Genomic DNA, 20,466 nt, shown 5'->3' on the forward strand with positions numbered 1-20,466 from the left:
ACCCCATCACAATTTCATTTTTAACTTCTTTCTTGAGGCATTTTGTTTTCTCTTCCACTCGATCTGCATAATTCTAAATAAAATATCAAATGCGAAGCAAAAGTCAGAACTCAGATGCATATTTTAAAATCCTGTATCCATACCTTCATGTTTGTCTAATAGGAAAAAAATTATCTTAACATATCTAGGTTGGTGATTTGGTTAGCACTAATAGTTACCATGCCAATATACATATCAGTGTATGGATGAAAAGAACATTATTCTAGTTCATTGATTCCCTAAATTCTTATAATGTGAAATCACATTGGTATGCCAGTCCTGGAGGTTCTGAAATGCAAGCTGAACTTTATTTTAATAAAACTGGGACATGCAGATCCCAACTAGCCATTCATTTCCAAAGTTTCCGGTGTATTTTAAGAAATGGATTAAAAAGGTGCACACTAACAGATATGGCTGCTCCCTGAATTTGTACCCAGTACATCTCCTCACTGCACCTTCAGAACTAGGTAAGTCAGGCCCAGGAACAGACTTTTACCAGATTAGGGCAGTTGCATCAGACCCCTTGCCTGTATTTTAAGAGCAAGTAGAAGGAACACCGCAGAAGACTCTGCAGTCTCTTGCTTTTACTCCCTCCCGTGTCCCAGATAACAGTATTGCGTACAGAGTTTTTAGCATTACTATTATAAGTCAATGGTGCATCTTAAAAATACATTGATTGACAATATATGCAATAATCTGCCAGTCTCCTTATGTGTGAATTTCTGGTTTGCAACCAAATACTATATTTAAGCTGTTATAATTTTCAAAGGAGGAATTCTCTGCTGCAGAGGTAAAAAGTTTGGCTGCGCTTACACTGAGATCATCTATTTGTGAAAAACGTGGACAGCCACCCTGGAGGCTTCACAAAAGGCTTCAGCCAGCCAGGCTGCCTCTCCTGGCTAAGTGAGGGGGACTCCTGGGATGGTACAGTCAACCAGTAAAACAGCATGCTGTGATTTTATTGCTGGAATTTGAGCTGAGGCCATAAGCACTGACACACAAATGACCTTAATATCAGTTACAACTGTGAGCCAAAAGAGGAGGAAAAAACCCAAAGCCCTAATCCTGTTCACTTGGTCCACTTGGCAGTGTTTGCTGTAGAATGAACAGAACACTCCAATACACTTTTGAGGCATGGGACTGGCCTTTACAGTTACAGAGGAAAATGGCAAAACAGAAAGAAAAGATGGAAAGACAAAAAAACCCAAAGATTTCATTACTTGCTTACTGTAAGACAGTGGATTTTCTTTAAAAAAAAGAAAGGAAACTCTGCACATTTGACATTCAGAGACTATTTTTACACATGATGCTTAAGTGGTGTAATGGTGGTTTTGGTTCCCCTGTAACCATCTCCAGACTCTCAGTTCACCTGACTGCCAAAAGACATTATTTACATGCATAGTAATAAAGGTGTTTGGAGAGCAAATTATTTTCAATGGTTTTGATGGGATGACCTGTCAACACCACTAAAAGTCTGTCATTATCATATAAATGCTCCTGCTTGTTTGTGTTTCTTTGGCATGTGTTTATTCATCTTCCTTGCCCCCCTCTGCCTGCTGGGAATGTTGTCCAGCAGCAGGTCGGGCCCTAAGAGGACTCACTTCAAAACCACAAAGTTCAAGTCACTGGTCTCAGGTTCCTACTCCTGTCGTTTGAAAATGCTGAGTAGCTGGAAAGGGATTCTCTAAGCTGTGAAACACCCACCGGTGCACTCTGCTCAATGCATTTGGAGGAAGGCAGGTGAGCAGCAGCATCTCCCTGGCTCTGAATTCAGCACAGCAAAGCACCTCTTTGCTTTGCCACGTGCTGCTGATAAACCCCCCCTTCACAGCCAGCCTTACCTGATGTTTGAAGAGGAGTTATAATGCTCGTTTATCTTTTCTGGGGGGAAAAAAAAATCCTGTTAATGCAGCCTTTGAATAAGTGCTACCCTGCTCTTGAAATGCTAAAGTTCACTAAAACTCCAGTGATTTATGTGCAGCTTTTGACTGCCAGCACCTGGCAGATGAAGAAACCTACTCAAGCTTCAGTCATAAACAGATAGCATACAATTTAATTTTAATGTGCTCGTTAGTCGTAGCACATTTCAGACATAATTGTGAACGCAACACAAAATTATAGCAAAAAGACAATTTTAATGCTGCTGTAGAAAAAAAGGTTATATGAAGAGTCATATAATGGTGCTTCATTGTCAACAACAAAACAGGGCACAGAGTGCATTACAGTGTCTGTGCTGTTTACATGCCAATATTTTATACATAGATTCTCATATGGTGTCAGCTGTCAGTTACTTCTGCAAATTAACTGCCAAAAATGGAGACGAACAGAATCACTTAGTGTGCTGGTAACCACGGGTTACCTTTCATATGCCTAAAGATAAAGCTGCAGTATGGAATCTTGGGAGAATAATTAGGCAGAACAAAACAGAAAGTTACCAATTGAAATAAAAAGGCATTCTACAATAGGAAATAACAACCAAGAGCGCTTATAAATAAGTAAAAGAGGTTATATCACAGAATGCCTCATAACTTTTTAAGCAAAGTATTACAGTACAAACATTTTAAAGGCTTTATCAATGTTTAGGAAATACAGTACAAGTTTTTCAAATAGATTTAACCCTTTGAGCACTGAGTTTATTTTGAATTTTCTCTTTTTTATTTTATTTTTATTTTTTTACTAATAAATACCTTTAAAAGTCATGTTGTGCAAAACAGTTAGAATGCATGCCAGGAATGCAGTCCGTGGCTTCTGTTTCTTCAGACAGTTTTTAAAAAAAAAAAAAACCAACAAAATAAAAATGAAAAAACAAACAAATGATAGCAACACTAATAAATATGTATAATTTAAACATGAACCTCTCTTAATATAGATGTACTGTATAGCAAAACAAAGCAAAACATACTTTGCTTTAAGAATAATGTTTCAGAATACTTTATAAATGCTATCTGTGGTATCTTTTATCACATAATTTACAATGTTTGGATGTTAAAGGAAAAACCATTAGATCTAAAAAAATGAAATATACACTATACATAGGTATGGTTTATACCTGGGACTTATCAGATACAAACCCCACTGTTGCTAAAAATGCTGAAGAAAAAGAAAATGGCATTAACCACAATCACATTTTCCATAAGAGATTTTGAAATCTATACAATATATACATCTATGTTTCAATGTGAAAATTATATTTTTAAATTTCAAGGTGTGAGACACCTCTGCATAAATGGAGGTTCATATTAGTAATTGGAACTAAGCTGGTAAGGGTTTAAAAAAAACATATCCATACATTTTTACCAAATTAATGCAAAAGTGCTTCAAAGTACTCAGAGGGCTAAAGATTATAGGGTGAGAAATACCAGCACACTTAGGTCACATGAAAAAGTGCACCAGAATTAGTTATAAATGCTTAATTAAACTGTCTGTTAATGCATGCAGCTTGATGCATCAGAGGGATGCACAGCAACTAAATCCAATTTACACAAAGTTCCAAACACTTACCACTGCATTTTAACCTTCATATTTTACCAGTAACAACAGCTGATTATGCACCTCTATTTAAACACTGTACAGTTATACAAAACAGTTCAGCCCAGAGCGACTCTGGAGTTAAAATAAGAACATGTGCCAAGAACTAAACAGTAGCTTTAAGGCGTCTTTGACAGTTTTCCTCAAAGCAAATTACAGTTATTTTAATCAAAAGCAAATGCTACTGCTTCTCTAACTCCGAAACATACAGAAGATGATCCTCTGGTGACTTCCCATGTGTTTTACTAAGATGAAGTTTAACAGCATGCTTGCTTGCAAAAGTCCTGTTACAAAGTTTGCACTGATAAGAAGTTCCGATATCTTCCTCTGGAGAGGACGTCACCAGTTTTTCAGATGGTGACTTTGCTTGTGCTATCTGATTGTTAATCTGTTCACTGGACAGTTTGGACAAGTCTCTTAACCTGAAACCCAGATGCGATTCAAGATGACTGATATAAGTTGAAGGAGTTCTGATCTGTGAAGCACAGTCATTACAAAAGAACACTGGGTGCCCAGTGTCCAAATTTTTAAGGAACTTAGTTCCCCCCGTCCTTCGGAGCTGGTATTTCACATTGGCCAGCCAGTGGCTAATTGTGGTCATTGAAAGTCCCGTAAACCTGGAAATGTGCATTCTTTCTTGAGGGCTCAAGTCTGACATGATGTATTTCCCCTCCGAAGTCTGCCGTAAACTGGCTGCAAACTGGGCCTGCAATATGAGCAAGTGCTGAGGGTTCCAGTTAGACTGACGTCCCTTCCTTTTCTGAGCTGGTGTACTCTCTTCTGGTTCCTCTATTGTGGTACCATCAATGTCAGATTTCTCAGATATGCTGGAAGGTGTGGAAGATTTTGATGTGTGACTTTCTGTCAGGTTCTTCAGCATATCAGATATATCTGACAAGGCATTCTCGCGTAGCGGCGAGTTTGACATGAATGACACGACTGCAGATGTCTTTGCTGTTGTCACTGTAGATGAAGAAGATGCAGAAGATGTCGATGTGGATGACAAAAGCGCTGAACCCAAAGAGCAGCTTTTGTCACTCTTGCCTTTCGTCAAATCTATGGGTTGGTCATTGTTGACATGATAAAAATAACGGTCTAAGTGGTCTGATTTTTTGGACTGTAGAGGTGGGGTGGCCACCGCAGCCTTTTCTGCCAAACTGTTGCTCATTTTAAAAAGCATGCTCATTGGATCCAAAGCGGGCAAAGATGGCTTTGCTGCCTTCCCAAGGTGAATATTCATGACAGATTGCAGTGCACTTAGTGGGTTTACAAATGGCTGTTCGGGAGGGTGATCAGTGATGATAGCTGTGCTGCTACTTAAAGAACCTACAATGGACTTAACAGGCTCTTTCCCATTCTCCACGGGTTCTACAGTTGGACTATCCTTGCAACCATCTCTCTGAGGAACTGGGCTGTTCTGCTGGCTTTTAAAGCCACCGTCATTGGAGGATTCCATCTTAAGGGGTTCACTGACTTCACTGCTGCACGGCGAAGGCGTCGCACGCTTCAGTGGGGAAAGCTTTCCTTCAGGCTCCTTCATTTTTTCCTCCACTTTAGCCACCTTCTCAGTGACCTTCTTTACCAATTCTTCCATGGCATGGAAGTTTGTTTTTGGCACAGGTGAGGTCTGACTGCTTGGTGGAGACACCAAGGGCTGGTTTTTAGTTGGTGATACCAGTTCATTGTTCCCAAACATAGGTTTTAATGGTGTACTCTTCCCAGATGAACCCAACGACAGCTTCATCATATTAGGCAGCTGGTAGGCAGCGTGAATGCTGGGGTAGCCACCCCAGCTTGGTGTGCCATTCTGGGCTTTGTTTATAGCTGATGTAACTGTGTTTTCTAAAGACTTCAATATATCTAATCCCCCCTTAGGGCTTTCTTCTAGGTCATTTTCAGTCAAGTAATGGTATTTTGAGGAGATATCATACTTCTCCTCATCTTCACTTGACTTCTCTTTGTCTTTCATTTTGTCATCGGCAATGACTCTTTCTTTTTCTACTTCTTTTTTAATCTCAACATTTAATTTAGGGGAAACACTAGAAGGTGTGTTGGAAGGAGACGTAAAGGTGGTGGCAGCTAGTGGCACAGACTGGACTTTCTCATCTACTAAGGACGTTATTGTTGGTGTTGCTGGGGCTTCTATAATTGGCTTCCCTTTTTTCATGGCAGAGTTAGTGACTTTAATAAAATGTCCCGTCACCATCATGTGAGCTGTGAGTTCTTGCAGAGTGTCATGGGAACTTCCGCACTCCATGCACTTCAGAATTTGGGATTTCCTCGCCTCAAAGTGCCAGGCATAGCTGGCACCGTTCTGGTGACCGTAGCGATTATTTGGCGTAATGTAAGGGTTAGAATTCTTTTGAAGTGCATCGTTGGTATCTGAGATTGTTGCTTTTGGCGTCCCGCCCGTGGAATCTGGAGAACTTGGAAGATCAAGCTCCAGTGATGCTTTCTTTCTAGTAGCTGGGATAATTTTTGCTGCTACAGGTGTAACAGGTTCCTTCAGAGGCACTTTTTGGTAGTGTTTTGTTTTGATCATATGAACACTCAAATCCTGAAGAGATTCAAATGAATGACCACAGTACATACACTTTAACACTTTCTGGGCGTCTTCTTTCCCTTCCATTTCAAGCAAAGAACGTTTACGAGGTTTCGACCATCTTTTGGGGTTATTGTTATCCGTTTCATGGTTGTCATCTCGATAATGTCCTGTTTCATTCATGTGCACTGTTAATTCTACTAAAGTGTCATAGGCAGCACTGCAGTCTTTACAGCGGAATTTACTGGCTCCAGTAAATATAGAGCCATAAAGCTTACTGCTCTGTCTGTACAACTGAACTGTGCTAAAAAGACTGGGTTCAGGAAGAATTCTGCTCTGAGAAACTTGCTGCAGTGTTTTGGCCATAGCAGTCTGGTGCCAGTCAAAGCTGCCACTTCCACAACTGCTGCTGCTGCTGCTGCTACTGCTACTGCTACCGTTGTTTTTTTCCGAAATTGGCTGGTGAAGGTTCAAGTTGAGATTAGACCAGTAGGAATTGGAGAGGAAGTTATTATATACTGCTTTCATTTGCTCTAAACTGTCAGATACCGTAGAGTCTTCCAGTGGTATCGACACCTCCTTGCTCTCTTCCTCGTTTTTAATAGAGCTGCTCTCGAAGTCTGCCATGCGGTCACTTGTCTCACTGATGTGGGACTCGCTGTCCATTTCATGGCTAGAAAATTCAGCTGCTGGAGAGTTTTGGTAGCTTTGGCAGTTCTTACTGAAGTCTTTTTCCGGACATGCATATTTTGCTGAAGGCTCCCCATCACCTGCATTTTCGTCAGGTTCCACATCTTCCTCCACCAGTGCTGCTGCTTTTAGTTCGTCTGAAACGTAGGCTATTATGAAGAGAAAAAAAATATAAGTTAGTTTCTGCTCATCATACTTTTGCTTTAGCCAAAGAAGTGTACTTATTTGTAAAATTAAACAGTTAAAACTTAGTGTTTCTTCAGAGCAAGAAAAAAATCTGCTCTTCAAACATAATTTGCCACCTTATTCTTCTCAAGGGGCAACAGCTTGAAATTAAAACTAAATTTGAAATTAATGAAGCACATTCTGGAGGTGGCATTCATTTCTAAAGTAATAAATTACTTGTATCAACCTCAGAGACAGCAGTTCCTGTCTGTCAATTAATATGTCTTATGCTTCTCCTACCCCTAATGCATTTCTTAACAGACAGATTCACAATTTAAATTAAGCAAGCATTTTTTGCTCATTACAGTCTTGAGACTCAATCCTTAATAAATATAGAGCATAACAAACATCAAAAATTTCTACAAAGTAAAAAAATCCCCAGTTAAAACAATTTTTAAAATTAGATATTTTTTAAGCTATCATTATTAGTAGTGTTGTATTTTAGAGGAAAGGGTTAAAAGCAGGTGACACAACCTTTTGAAACAACTCAGAGCAATTTGAGGATATTCATTAGGGGTGCAACAAACGTCCCATTCCCATTTAAAAGCGCCTTTCTCAACAAGAAAACCCATGCAGAATTATGTCAGGAGCTAGTTCAAGACAATTGGTATGCTGTACTCATTCTTGCTGTATAAATATATACAAGACCTTCCAGTGGACCTTACAAATGTCAAAGTGTTTGCTCTTTAGACTACTTTGTCAATATTTACTCAGCATAAGCTACACGGACACCCAACAGGGATCCTGTCTCTTTTTCCCCCCTCAAGTAATGCAACTGGTGATGTAAATCTAAGATACTCCTCTTGAATAGGATAGTTGGGAACTGACAGTAAACAATTTTTTTTCCATGGTGCTTCTGTGCTTCTATTCTACATATACTAAGTCTACCTCAGTTTTTCCTTTAGGCAAGAAAACTACGGAAACACTAAAAGAAGTATCATTAACTAATCAAAATTATCTATTTATACATAATGAATTAATTTGCAGGAAAGCAAAAATAGTATATGACTATATTAAGTGAAATTTAAAACCTCTCACAATTATAAACTTTGGAAAAAATCTCATTTTCAGTAGACTCTATGGTTGAAGACACTTGACTTTTGACCTTCTCTGCAACACATCTGGAAAGTGTAGGGTATTTGTATCTTAACCACGTTGAACAATCTGTAGCTTGTTTATGGAGGCAATAGTGCAGAGAAGATACCAGTTTACACCCCAAAAGGACCTACTTTAGGCAACAGACTGAAAAATGTAGAACACTACAGTAGGTATCACATACACAGTATTAAACTTTGCAAACTTCTTTCAGGGAAAATATGTTTAAATGCTATCAGAAAACCACAAGAGACCAAACAACTGTTAAAGTGACAATGAAATCAGGCTTTTAGTTTCACATGGAGTGTTTCTTCGTTCGGTTAGGTAATACAAAGTATTCACTACTGTTCTTTCACATGGATGAATGGTAGCAAATCTTCCTCTAGGCATGTAAAGTTATAAGCTGATCTTCAGAACAGAAGTTAGACCTTTGAAAGCACAAACACATCACACAAGAGCAACATGTAATAATGATTAAATATTTCAGTTCAGATAAGGGTCCTATTTTTAACATTTGGGAGGACATAGTTTGAAAGAATTATGTTAAAAAACTTTATCATAAGATGCTTCAAAGATGCTGATACGAAGATCAGACTTTAACAACAAGTATACATAGTCTAATGAAATAGAGCTGAGCTTTTTCAAAATATTTTGAAAAAATATTATTATTTTATGTTACAGACATGCTGGCAATTGGTAGTAATGTTCAGCATCTATCCTGCAAGTATTTGCAATAAAACCACTACATAGAATCTAAAAAGATGGATTTTCAGACCTTTAGCAAAGGAGACCAAAGCAGTTCAAATTACTCTCTAAAGCTGAAAAAATTTATATAACTACTAATAATGTTCAAACAACTGACTGTCAACTGCCTCTCTCTCAACCACACCATATCCCAGTGATATGGATAAGGCAGGATGAAAGGAAGGAATGACAGCATGAAACCCACGATCTGGAAGGAAACGGACCCGTTTTCTATTCCACCTTGTGGAAACAGATTTTCTTTTACACCTCGTATTCCTTTGCCCCTGTTTTGAAATTGAATAATTTCCTTTTCACAAAGTAGAGAAGACACAAGGTTATCACCACACTGCCTGCATTACAGCGACCTCATTCACACTCACAGGCTGAGGTGGCACACCAAGGCACTCTAACTGTACCTGCCTTTTGCTCATTTTGTCTACTGAGCACCAGGCTGAGTGTGTGCCACTCACTCCCACCACCACATCACATACCAAAGCCATGGGCTTTGTCCCTGCACACCACAGAAAACCCTCCTGGGAACCAGTGCTCACCAACACAAACTGAGGGCACAGAACCAAGCCCCTAATTAGTGTGTTATTCTTTACATTTTTATTTCTCTTACTGCTGAAGTCTTATGAATTTTGTTTGAACTTAAACACTTGTCACATTCACAGCTTTTTTAGAGAGTGACTTTTACATTAGGGAAAACCTCCAGCATGCGGCTCATTTAAATGTAAATCTATTTACCTTTCATGCTTTCTTTGCCCTTTTCACCAACTATCAAGCATATTTGCGTGTTAACCAGGAGCTGCCTCCTCTATAGCTGTTCTCCTTCCTAAGCTCAAGTTGTGAAGCCAACTTATGACATCAGTCTTTGATCCAAAACTGCAGAAAATGAGGCAAAAATGACAGTGTGGAATTTAACCCGACAATCTGCAACTTTGATAAACTGACAGTCTGAACAACTCCTTCTGCTCCTTCCCCTGCACAAAGGAGAGGAGGGTGAAACCTGGTCTAGTGAAAGGTGCCCCTGCCCACAGCAGGGATCATCTTTAGTGTCCCTTCCAACCCAGGCCATTGTGTGATTCTATGATTCCTCAACAAGAGAGTTGAATACCTTCATAACTGAGCTATGGATCATTTCTTTGCCAGTGGAAATCAACTGTGAACCATCACTGCTCAAATACAGGAAGTGAGGATGCTCAAGGAAATATCTTAGCCTAGGACTTAAACCACCATCCTAATCTGGAGTTTATGTCAGTAGCTTCTAATTTCTTATTTCAAGGGCTGGTCTCCTAATCCCTTGCCTTCGAGGCAATATAAGGCAACCCAACAGGTTCTGGACCAGCCTGCAATGGAAGCCTTGGGGCACACTCACAGGTTCTGCAATGCCACTACAGGTAACTATGGTGGCTGTCATGTTTCCTCCTCAGAAAACCCAATTAAATTGTTCCCAGCATGTGGACAGAAGAGCAGGGACTGTGGGATTCAGTGCAGATACCCATGGAAAGGAGCCCACTTGCAACCAAGGGAAGCCCTGATCCCTCCCTGCCCCACCAGACCTTGCTCAGGGGCAAGAAATGGTCTGTATTCTGAGCAGAGATGAAGGTAAGAGCTTCACTGCATCAGAAATAAGGACAAGGAGGCCTGTAGCAGAGAATTTTCTTCTTTGGTTAAGTACTTACAGGAAGACCAAAGAGACCATGAAAGCAGAGAATAAAAACAGCAGGAGATGGTAAAAAGGTTTTCCATTGAGATTCACTGCCTGGTAGAAAGACTGTCTTTAAGGAGCACTGTCTCCAGCCCATCCTTACACAGCTGTTTCCCTATGATTATTATTTAAAAAAAAAAAAATACAAAAGACTTGTAGTTTTATATTTTTCAAGTGCAGAGTAAATGTTTGAGCTGCAGGGCATCTATAAAACTGTTCTTTGGTGCCTCAACAGCAAAGTCAGAGGGGGAAAAAAACCAACTTTAAAGGCAAGTCTAATGGCATAAGAAGTTAATAAGAGTAGAAATAAAAGAAATTAGGCGGTTCTGGGTTTTGTTTTCCCAGAGTAAGAGACAAAAAAAAAAAAAAATCACAGTTCTCAAAAACTGTTTAGTTTACATCTCACAGGGCACCATAACCCAAAGGAAATTGCCTGCAAGTTGAGCAATGGTGTCACTGTGACATAATATTTAACAAAAAAGAAATGGAAAGCCACAGCCTGGTGTGGCCCTCAGTTTCTGGGGAAGATGAGGATATCAAAGGGGTTCAGAAACATTTTGCAGGTGTAGCCTCAGAGAGATTGAGAACAAATGGTTCTCTCATTAATATTTCTTATAATTATTAACTAAACTGCTAGGTAATAATGAAATTAACACATTTGATATCAATACATAACAGTAAGCTGTGGTATAATGCAATTCATTTCCACACAAGAGGGGATTACCTTCATAACTGAGCTATGGATCATTTCTTTGCCAGTGGAAATAAATTGTGATCCATCACTGCCCAAAATGATCTACATATTGTATAGACAGTAATAAACTCATATACCTGGCTCTACACAGACACCAGGGATCTACTCTACAAGAGCAGAGAAATACCACCAGCCCACTATGGTTCTGGAGCAGAGGAAGGGCACGTGCAGCCAAAACAGCTGGGACTGCTGATGTCCTGAGCAATGAGGTGCCCACCAGCACCACAGCTACTGCCTCGACCCCCAACTGCCAGAGCTCCCCTTCAGCAGAAATAGGACAAACATCCCGTGTTTTTCATCCCCTCCATGGCAACGTTCATCTAGTGACAGGGTTGGGGACACACCTCCTTGAGTTTGTTTGGAAATAGAGACCACAGCATTAAAGGCATATTTTACTGTTCTCCAAAAACCAATTAATTGCACAATTCTTCCCTTATTTTCTGAAAAATGCATCTGAGACCATGTATTTTGGCTTGGATGTATCCAAATATTTCATTTTGATACTTGTGAAATTTCTTGGTTTAATTATGGTTTTTTGCCAAGAATATTTCTTTTCTTTTAATTAGCTTACTGGGGTATATTTAAACTAGTATATATGCTCTTTGCTTGAAAAAGTAACAAAACATTCCAATATTCTTCTCACACAAAAAATGCTTAACTGCAAAAGTTTATCAAAAACACTCAGCTCCTTGGAAATATTTTGGCTTTAACCAAACAGCTTTTCATTAAAAAAAATTTAATCAGCTTTATTATTTATTTATGCATCATTTCAAATCATCATGTCATACTAAGCGTTATCTCCCAAACCATCTGATTTTAAGTGGATTGTGAAAAAAAAAATCTTCTCAACTCCTAAAAACCTGAGCCCGTGTACATTTCACTCTTGAAAAAGGAGAACAGCAGAACAGGATTGGGAGCAGGAACTCTCCCAATGCTTAAAGAATGAATATTATATTACCACTAGAAAAAAAACAACAGGGAAAAAGGATCATAGCAGATCATAAAGTGGAGCAGTGAGCAGGACTCAGCCAGAGAAACTCCCTCTGCATCCTGACCCCGTTCCCCACACCACAGTACAGGGCAAGAGGTGGCTCCTGCCACCACTAGTGCTGCTGGCAGGGCACAGCCTTTTCCTAAATATCTGTCCTATTCTGTTTTAAATCCGACACCAGCCACCTAAGAAATAACCAGAATAGTTTTTAAAGATTTAAGAGCCCCCAGTTTTGGTGGGACTATGTGGAGTTAAGAGGGGGCTCAGTTCCAACACCAGCCCACAGAGGAACAGCAGCACAGATCTGACTGTACCAATGAACCTTACTCACAAAATTAATGAACAGAGGCAAGAGAAAACCAGCTCAGTGGATGGAGTCAATCAAAGACCTAATGCAAATGAAGGCATATAAAAGAGTTATATTAGTCTGTTAGAAAACTCCCACTCCGCAGGCCTTCCACTTACAGGAAGAAAGGCAAACATTTCACCCACAACTTGAGCTATTTCTATCCCAAGACTGACTGATAATTCCCATGTAACTGAAATTGTATTTGAGACTTCACTCCTTGGCAGAGATGTTCACATATTCCTCATTAGGCAGTTGGAATGGGAGGAAGGAGTGACTGCCCTGTTTACAAGAGTGGCAAATGACAACAGCCTCTAAACGGGCATAGCAATACTGATTACCCAGCACCTTGACAGGGACATTATTCCTGTTAGAAAGGTCAAAGGTTCTGTTTCATAGAGGCAGGACTGTCTATTACGGGAGAGAAATGTTATTTCCAAGTGGAGAGGTCAGCACTTCCCTCACACATCGGCTGAAGTCCCCGGTACCTCGCACCGGAGTACGAGCCTACTGCAAGACGGATTGTTCTGCCCACTGGCAAGGTCAAGATTATTAATTTTGAACATGTTAATTTGATGTGATGTGCATGATTAATGCTTGTTTAGCTGGCTTTTTTTTGTATGTTGATAAATCCGCAGCCTTTTCATGCCAGTAAGTGTGTGGTGTTAAGTCACTGGGAAGCGGTGTGGATGGATGTGACACAGGATGCCAATCTAATAGGTGGCTATCATTAGGCACTAAAAACTTTGAATTGTACTTGTGTTTGTTCCTTCATGAAAATATTGCAGCTGTCTGCCACAGAGAGCTCAGAAATAGGCCAGAGGAAGCCAGCCAGCTGCTCTGATTCAGCATCCTGGACTGGTACTACATTTGGAGAGATTTCAGTGCTCAAATCAACTGTACGTGTTAAGAGTTGAGAATTACATGGACAAGGATAGACAGTGAAGAGACAATAACAAGGAACAGGTTTATATGTCATTAAAGTGTGGGCCACCTAAACACAGAACAAAGCAAGTCCACATCAGGCACCTTTTCCTCATGTCACTGTATTTCAAACTCCCCTGGATTTTGTGCACTTTAAAGGCAGGTACAGGACTCAGAGCTCCTATTCACTTTGGACTTTAAGCTACCACATCAAAAGTGTCATATAGGCCACCCACGAATGAAAGGAAAATACATTCAAAAACTGCTACTAATTCTGATAAGGGAGGCATTCGTTTTTCTGAAATCAAATACTGTTTAGATGTTTCTTAAATGAGAGAGTGCAAACCTCACCTTTATGTATTACCTCTTTCACTAAATATACACCTGAAAAAACAAGATACTCTAATATGAAATGATGGCTTAGAAACAACTTGGCACTACTGGACAGCATGACTTATTTGAGGTGTTCAAGAGCTTCAATGACTACTTCATTTTTCACAACCCTGTAGAAGAAACACTCTTATCCACAGTTAATAGCTGAAAACCTGGAAATCCAAAAAAGTTATAAGTTAATTGTCTAGTGCTAGACAAGAAGACAAGTAAAGGAGCCTGTTACTCCTGTAGGTTAATATATACAATTCAGCTATTTACACAAAACATGAGAAGATGAGTTAAGTTTGTGTTTCTGTTCCCATGCTGCTTCACATTGTGTTTACTTGAATACAATATATGTATATAATTGAAAATAATTGTCAGTTTTCAGTTCAAACAGTTACCAAAGGAGAATACCTGGTGAAATACCCACAGGTGTATGTACTGTGCACAACCCAGAGCCTGTGGTTACAAAGCTCCTCTGAGCCAAGCTGCTGGGATCCAACAAATGCTGAATCTGCAGTCTGCCAGGAAACTTCTTTTCACAATGGGGAAGATAGGAAAGATTTTTGAAGTATTGTCACAACTCTCCTCCAAAGAGCCTTCTGCCCCCAGCACAAAGAAGGACTCAGGTATGCTCTACCAGAACCGTGCTGGAGAAGGAACATGATGGATCATGCCTCTCTCCTCCAAAACTGCACTCTGCCTTGATTTCTCCCTGGGGCCCAAACTCCTTGAATTCAACCTGCTGAGCAGGGATTTTTCTAAAATCTGCTCAAATTATCCACCCATGAAACATAACAGCACTTCCTTCTGATGTGGAGAGGAGCACCTGATCCCATCACACTGCAGTGTGCTCTTCCATGGGTAGGGCTGCATGAGGATTGGTCTAAGATCTGTCTTACTCGAGGAGTTCATCTGCCACCTCCTGCAAGAAATCCTTGACAAGAAGGGATCCAAACATTAAAAAACTTTAGCTGACAACCAAGGTAAAAGTTATTCCCATGTATAATGAATATAATCCCACAGATTTTTAAAGAGGCTTCCCTCAGGTGTCATTATTGTACAGTCAGGCATGAATGACATGTTTATGAGAAACTTCACAAGAGTAAGACTTCAGAGACTGGCCAGGAAAAACAGATTTTTAAGGGTTTTGACCTAAATTTTCAGTCACACATACACAATACAGTTGACTTCCAAAAGGACCACAGCTGTAGAGAAGCTGGGTAACAGTTCATGTCCCACTGTGTGTGCCCACAGCTGATTACCAGAAGCAATTCAGGGTGACAGTGGAGTGGAAGGGCTGAGAAACATTATGGACTCCCATGATGACAGAAGGACCTTCCTTGCTATGATATTTTTTGGAATCCATCTCCTTCCCCCTTTTCACTCTGGGGGAGTAGAGATTTGAACAGCCCCCATGGGCATATGCCTGGAATTTCTGGCTGATCCTGCTGAAAAAGGAGAAAGAAACCTCCCTGGCCTCCCTGTCACCACATAAACAGCCTTTCACAAGCACCATTAGGACAAGACCAAATGAGGAACAGGCACTGTGAGCATTCACTGGGGATTCTCAACTGCTGCTCAGCTTGAGTCAGTTCAGGGTCTTCTGTTCCCATTTCATCAACACTCACATAATATCGTCCTTCTCCTCCCCTCCCCACCCCTCCACCTTCCCAGGGAAAGGATGCCCTTCCTCCAAGTACACCAAAGTTACAGATGATCATCATTCCAAGGAGCATTCCTCACTGTCCAGGGGGTAGTTAAGGGTCAGCTACCCAGCCACAAAGGGGAAGCACCACCAGGGACTGGGTAACCAGTAACAAACTGGTGAAGTAAACAATTCACAAGCAGCCCCAAAGAGTCAAAACTTTCACCTAAACTTAATAAATACAATTAGCATGTGCATTAGTAACAGGAAAAAAATCCCACCTACATTTGCTGTATAAATTATTCAACACAAATAAATGTGATCCACTCTAAGTAAGATAAAAGTGGCTTTTCCGTGGTTTCCAAGACAGTTTCTTGGTGTGAAGTACTACAGACTTGCTGGAAATTCCCACTCCATGCAAGCACAAATGACAGTGGGAAATAAAAGTTCATCAGCAGAGAAAACAGCTTCACAGTACACTTTGACCCTAATTGTTTATTGGACTGTCTAGAATTTTTCTAAGCACAAAATTACTATTTCCTTAAATGGACAAAAATATTTACCAGAATCCTCAAATTAAAAAAAAAAAAAAATGGTTTGGGTTTTTTTTTGGTTGGTTGGTTTTTTTGGGTTTTTTTTTTTTTTTTCATTTGTTTGTTTTTTCTTAAATAAAAGTCACTGTCAACATTTTGCTAAGACAAAGCCAAATTCTCTCTACGAATTGGTACCAAAACACACAGAGACACAACCTCTGCTTGATACTAGCCATTTGGGTGGCATCTTTTAAATCACTGAAAAGCACACAGGGCATTCCACAGACTAATACAAGATTTGCAGTCAACTCCAGGATAAGCAGGCATGAGCATAAAAGTTCTTCTCAATATGGCTCTAATAGCTCTTAATTATTATAATCCTTCACTGAGCAAACAGATGTTGTAAGGGAACTTCAGTTTCTTCAAATGGAGTAATCAAACTATTCTGCTTCTGTCCTGCCTCTTCTCAGTAGATGCTTTATATAGTGGAGTGGAAATAGCAAATGTAGTGACAAAATGACCATTTATTACAGAAATGTGTTTCTGAACAGAAGTGATGCTGTCATTTCTCTTCATCCACATTTCTCAGAGTCTTCTGATTATGAGTTAGCCTTGTTTTAGACCAAGATAAAATCTTACACCTTATTTCCTGTAATCTTCTCATGTATTTGGTCGCTCCTAATCTGTCCACATCTTACAAGTTCTACAGTAACTAGAATCTGGTGTTGTATTTGTGTTAAGCTATACCAATATTAACACACATCTCTGGGGCAGTTGCCTTCACTGTGAAGTTTTTAAAAATCAAGTTTCCACCTAAAATGCTTCAATATATAACAGTGAGTCATTCTACTTGGCAATTTATTTGCAAATGATCATGGCTGCTTAAGACATTCAAAATGTACCAAAAGACCCTCAGCCTGATCCTTCATTTTTCTTGCAAACTTGCTACTCCCATTGAAGCCCTTTATACAGTAGTTTCAATAGCTATTTTGGTTGCAGTGCCTCCTTACAATAAACTCCATACATCTGTATGAATGGTATAGTAGAAATCCAAATGATTTCAATCACAATTTCAGCTATTGTGAACTTGTGCTTATAATGAAGTTCCTCTATTATAAAAGGAGTTCACTGTGGGCCAACAAAGCTTTGTGTTCTTAAACAGTTGTTATTCAACCCTCATTTAAGAAAAACAACTATTGACTGCAATATGAATCTTAGGACCTGAAGAAAGCAGAGATTCTAAGGATTACCTCTACATGATGGCCCCCAGCTCATTTTGTATGTATAGCAAAAAGAAGCACTGAATATTCATTTCACTCATTTGCTAAGTATACCAATATACACTTTTGTAAATGAGTCTCTATCTAGCACTAGCTACTGAACCAAAGGGTATTTGAATAGGTGGGGTTTGCTATAATACCACACTAAGATAATGTGCTGGAAACAAATGGTTCACTGATTCCTGAATAGAAAATTTGCTGGAAAACCCTGAGAACTAGAAGACGAGGGGGAGGGGATTAAAATGTCGCTTCAGAGCCACCAACCAAACTCCTGTCATTTTTAAAAGATGTTCCTGTGGCACAGTATGAATAGTTTATAGCCATGATTGTGAACATTCAATGTCATATAAGAAAAGACACTTGTCAAGAGCCTTTCCCTTACAAGCACCCTCGTCATGACCTGTGTTAATGAAGTTAATTGAATTTAAGATCAATAATGGTTAATTATTGCAATTTGACATTCTGAGATAAATGGCTTTAAGACAGAGAAATGTGTGTGTATGTGAATTCTCTCCAAAGAAGGTGAACACATTACAGCCTAAGAGGGATCACACAGTCCTTCCATTGATCCTGGTACAATCTGATCGACCTAATCCTCTGATGAATGTGGGCTTTTCACAGCTACAAGTAAATGTTCTACAAGACTACTCTAACCCTTGTCACTGACCAAATCTATATGAGCTGTACACTAGAAATCTATTGAGATAGATTAAAGAACTGCTGTAGAAACAAGAGATGCTTCAATAAAGATGAAGGTTTATTATATTGACTATTAATGTTACATGCAGTATGTAATTATGAATGCTTATGGATCATAAGAGTTTAATTTTGGTCACTCAGATGTAAATGATCATAACTGAATAATAGTATTAAACTAAAAAAATAACAGATTTTTAAAAAAATCCAACAATCATGTTGAATTTGATGACTTAGAGTGAATGCTCAATAAGAGAGAGATTTTAAAATCATCCTTGAAATGTGCTCACAGACAGGTATTTATTTCATAAAGTCACTCATCAACCTACCTCATTTAGGGGTTTTTTAAGTTTACTTCCACAATAGTTCCTCAACAGGAAGACATTTTTCAAACGTGTTAGTAATGATATTCTTACATGCATACCGAACAAGTTAAATGACCACTTACAAGATTTATAATGACAAAGTAAATGTCAAGGAAAAAGTATTACTGATTGCAGAGCACTGACAATAAAAAGCCGCTGAAGAGTTCTGTCAAAATGTAAGATTATGCAAAAACACTATTGAGAACACTGCTAATCATCTGCTCTTGTCAATTACTTGAAGGGTATCTGACAGCATATTTACATTAAACACATTTCAGTAGCAAAATCCTTAATGCTGTATCAGAATATTTTCATTATCATTAGAAATCCTTTAAAAGTCCTTTTGCAGCAGAGCATTATAACAGCAATGATGTAATATCTCTCTCTCTATCAGGTAGGGGTATCTATTTCATGCCATTATAGCTATATAACGTTTGAAATAATATATCCAAAGACTAAATATACATGTAAGATGGCAATCTCCGTGTTCCTGTACCCAGTGTAGATATTTTCAAGTAACAGCTTTGAAAGAGTCTTGAACTAAGTGCAAATGGATGATCTGTCTTTGTCTGGCCATTCTTTTAGCCTTTTACTCCTTGTGTGACTGTACTTTATTATGGCAAAAGACATTATCAAGCAGACATTTCTTCTAAATCTTCGACTGTGACTTGCATTTCAGCTGCTCTAAGAGGAGTCACATTAACTACCAATACCTTTCACCTGCCAGACAAACTTATTTTAGTTATGACTACCTTGTACTTTATGGAACCCTTCCTCCAAAATAGAGAAATAAATGAAATGTAGTGAAAATGAAATGTTGATCCTTTCCATGCTTCAGCAGGCGTTACTAAAAAAGCATACATAACCCTGTTTGATGTGTAAAACAGTAAGCATGCATAGAAATGGACAGAGCAGAAGCATGAGATGCCTTTCAGGAGGAATTCATTTGGGCTTAGAGGAAAAAAAGGCAAATAAGCCCCAATCATGACTTGTGGGATCAATTTATGGTTTTTCCACCACTTTGGTTGCACACAGCATACCTAAATTCACTTTTATCTGTTTGTAAAAGGGGAGCAGAGTCCTGATGCTCCCAGTGCTTCTGAAGCACTACAGTTTTTCAGACAAAAACCACCACTTAGTAAAACTAAGCTGGCAGAAAGCTCAGAGACTGGATCAGGTTCAATCCTGACTCACATCGTACAGGTAAGGGGCACTGGCTCGTCATTCCTTCTTCAGCCAAGGACAAGGATGACTTTTGTATTAACAAAACACATATGTGAAATCAGTTCAGCATGTCAGGTGTGTCACAAGTTTACCAACCACACACACACCCACACACCTATTGTGCTGGAAAGCTGGGAAGCAGCATCCAGGCCTCCTGCCCTGCCACCACCCCAACCCAAGGAAGCTGGAGCCAGCTCCCTGGCCCTGCCCTGCCCCTGCCAGGCTCACCAGCCCAGAGATGCAGAGCAGAAGCACCAGGCAAACACCAGCAGCAACAGTCACTGTTTAGGGCTGGGCGCTGGGCACACCTGAAACCTGTCCAAGCTGCTGACAGTCACAGACGGGGAGATTCCTGCCTGCTTTCCAAACTGCCGGCCATGCCTGGCCAACTGCACTCAAACATCTACCAACTGTCACTGAGAAATCATTTTGCCCTGTGTACCTGTGGCCCAGCCCTCCTCTCTGCCCTGTCAATGTCTGTGGCCAGTCTTCCACTCATTTCTGAGACAGCACCTCCAGGTTCTTAGGAAGGAGCTTACAAAGCAATCCTCCAATGAGACAGAGAACAGCTTGGCTAAAACAGGAGAGTCTCTGTAAAATGATGGCTTTTTAATGTGAAATGCATCGCTTCCTCCAGAAGAGTGGGATTTTTTTCCCCAAGTGAACGAGAAAAACCCTGATTCCCAAGACAAGAGCTAACTCTACGTGCCACGCTGCAGCCTCAGTTGGGTTTTATTGTTGACCTGAAAATAGTGA

At 39.7% G+C, this 20,466-nt stretch overlaps 1 protein-coding gene across 1 annotated transcript in view; it reads right to left on the reverse strand.

Moving 5' to 3' along the window:
- Positions 1–2,154: 2,154 nt before the first annotated feature.
- TSHZ3 (teashirt zinc finger homeobox 3) overlaps positions 2,155–20,466 on the reverse strand; it is a 64,057-nt gene continuing 45,745 nt past the window's right edge. The window contains exon 2 of the mRNA XM_064671236.1: positions 2,155–6,948. Within this exon, the coding sequence (XP_064527306.1) occupies positions 3,749–6,948 (3,200 nt within the window). The 3' untranslated portion in view covers positions 2,155–3,748. The remainder of the gene's footprint in view (positions 6,949–20,466) is intronic.

The sequence above is a fragment of the Pseudopipra pipra genome, chromosome 14 (assembly GCF_036250125.1).
Source record: "Pseudopipra pipra isolate bDixPip1 chromosome 14, bDixPip1.hap1, whole genome shotgun sequence".
NCBI lineage: Eukaryota > Metazoa > Chordata > Aves > Passeriformes > Pipridae > Pseudopipra > Pseudopipra pipra.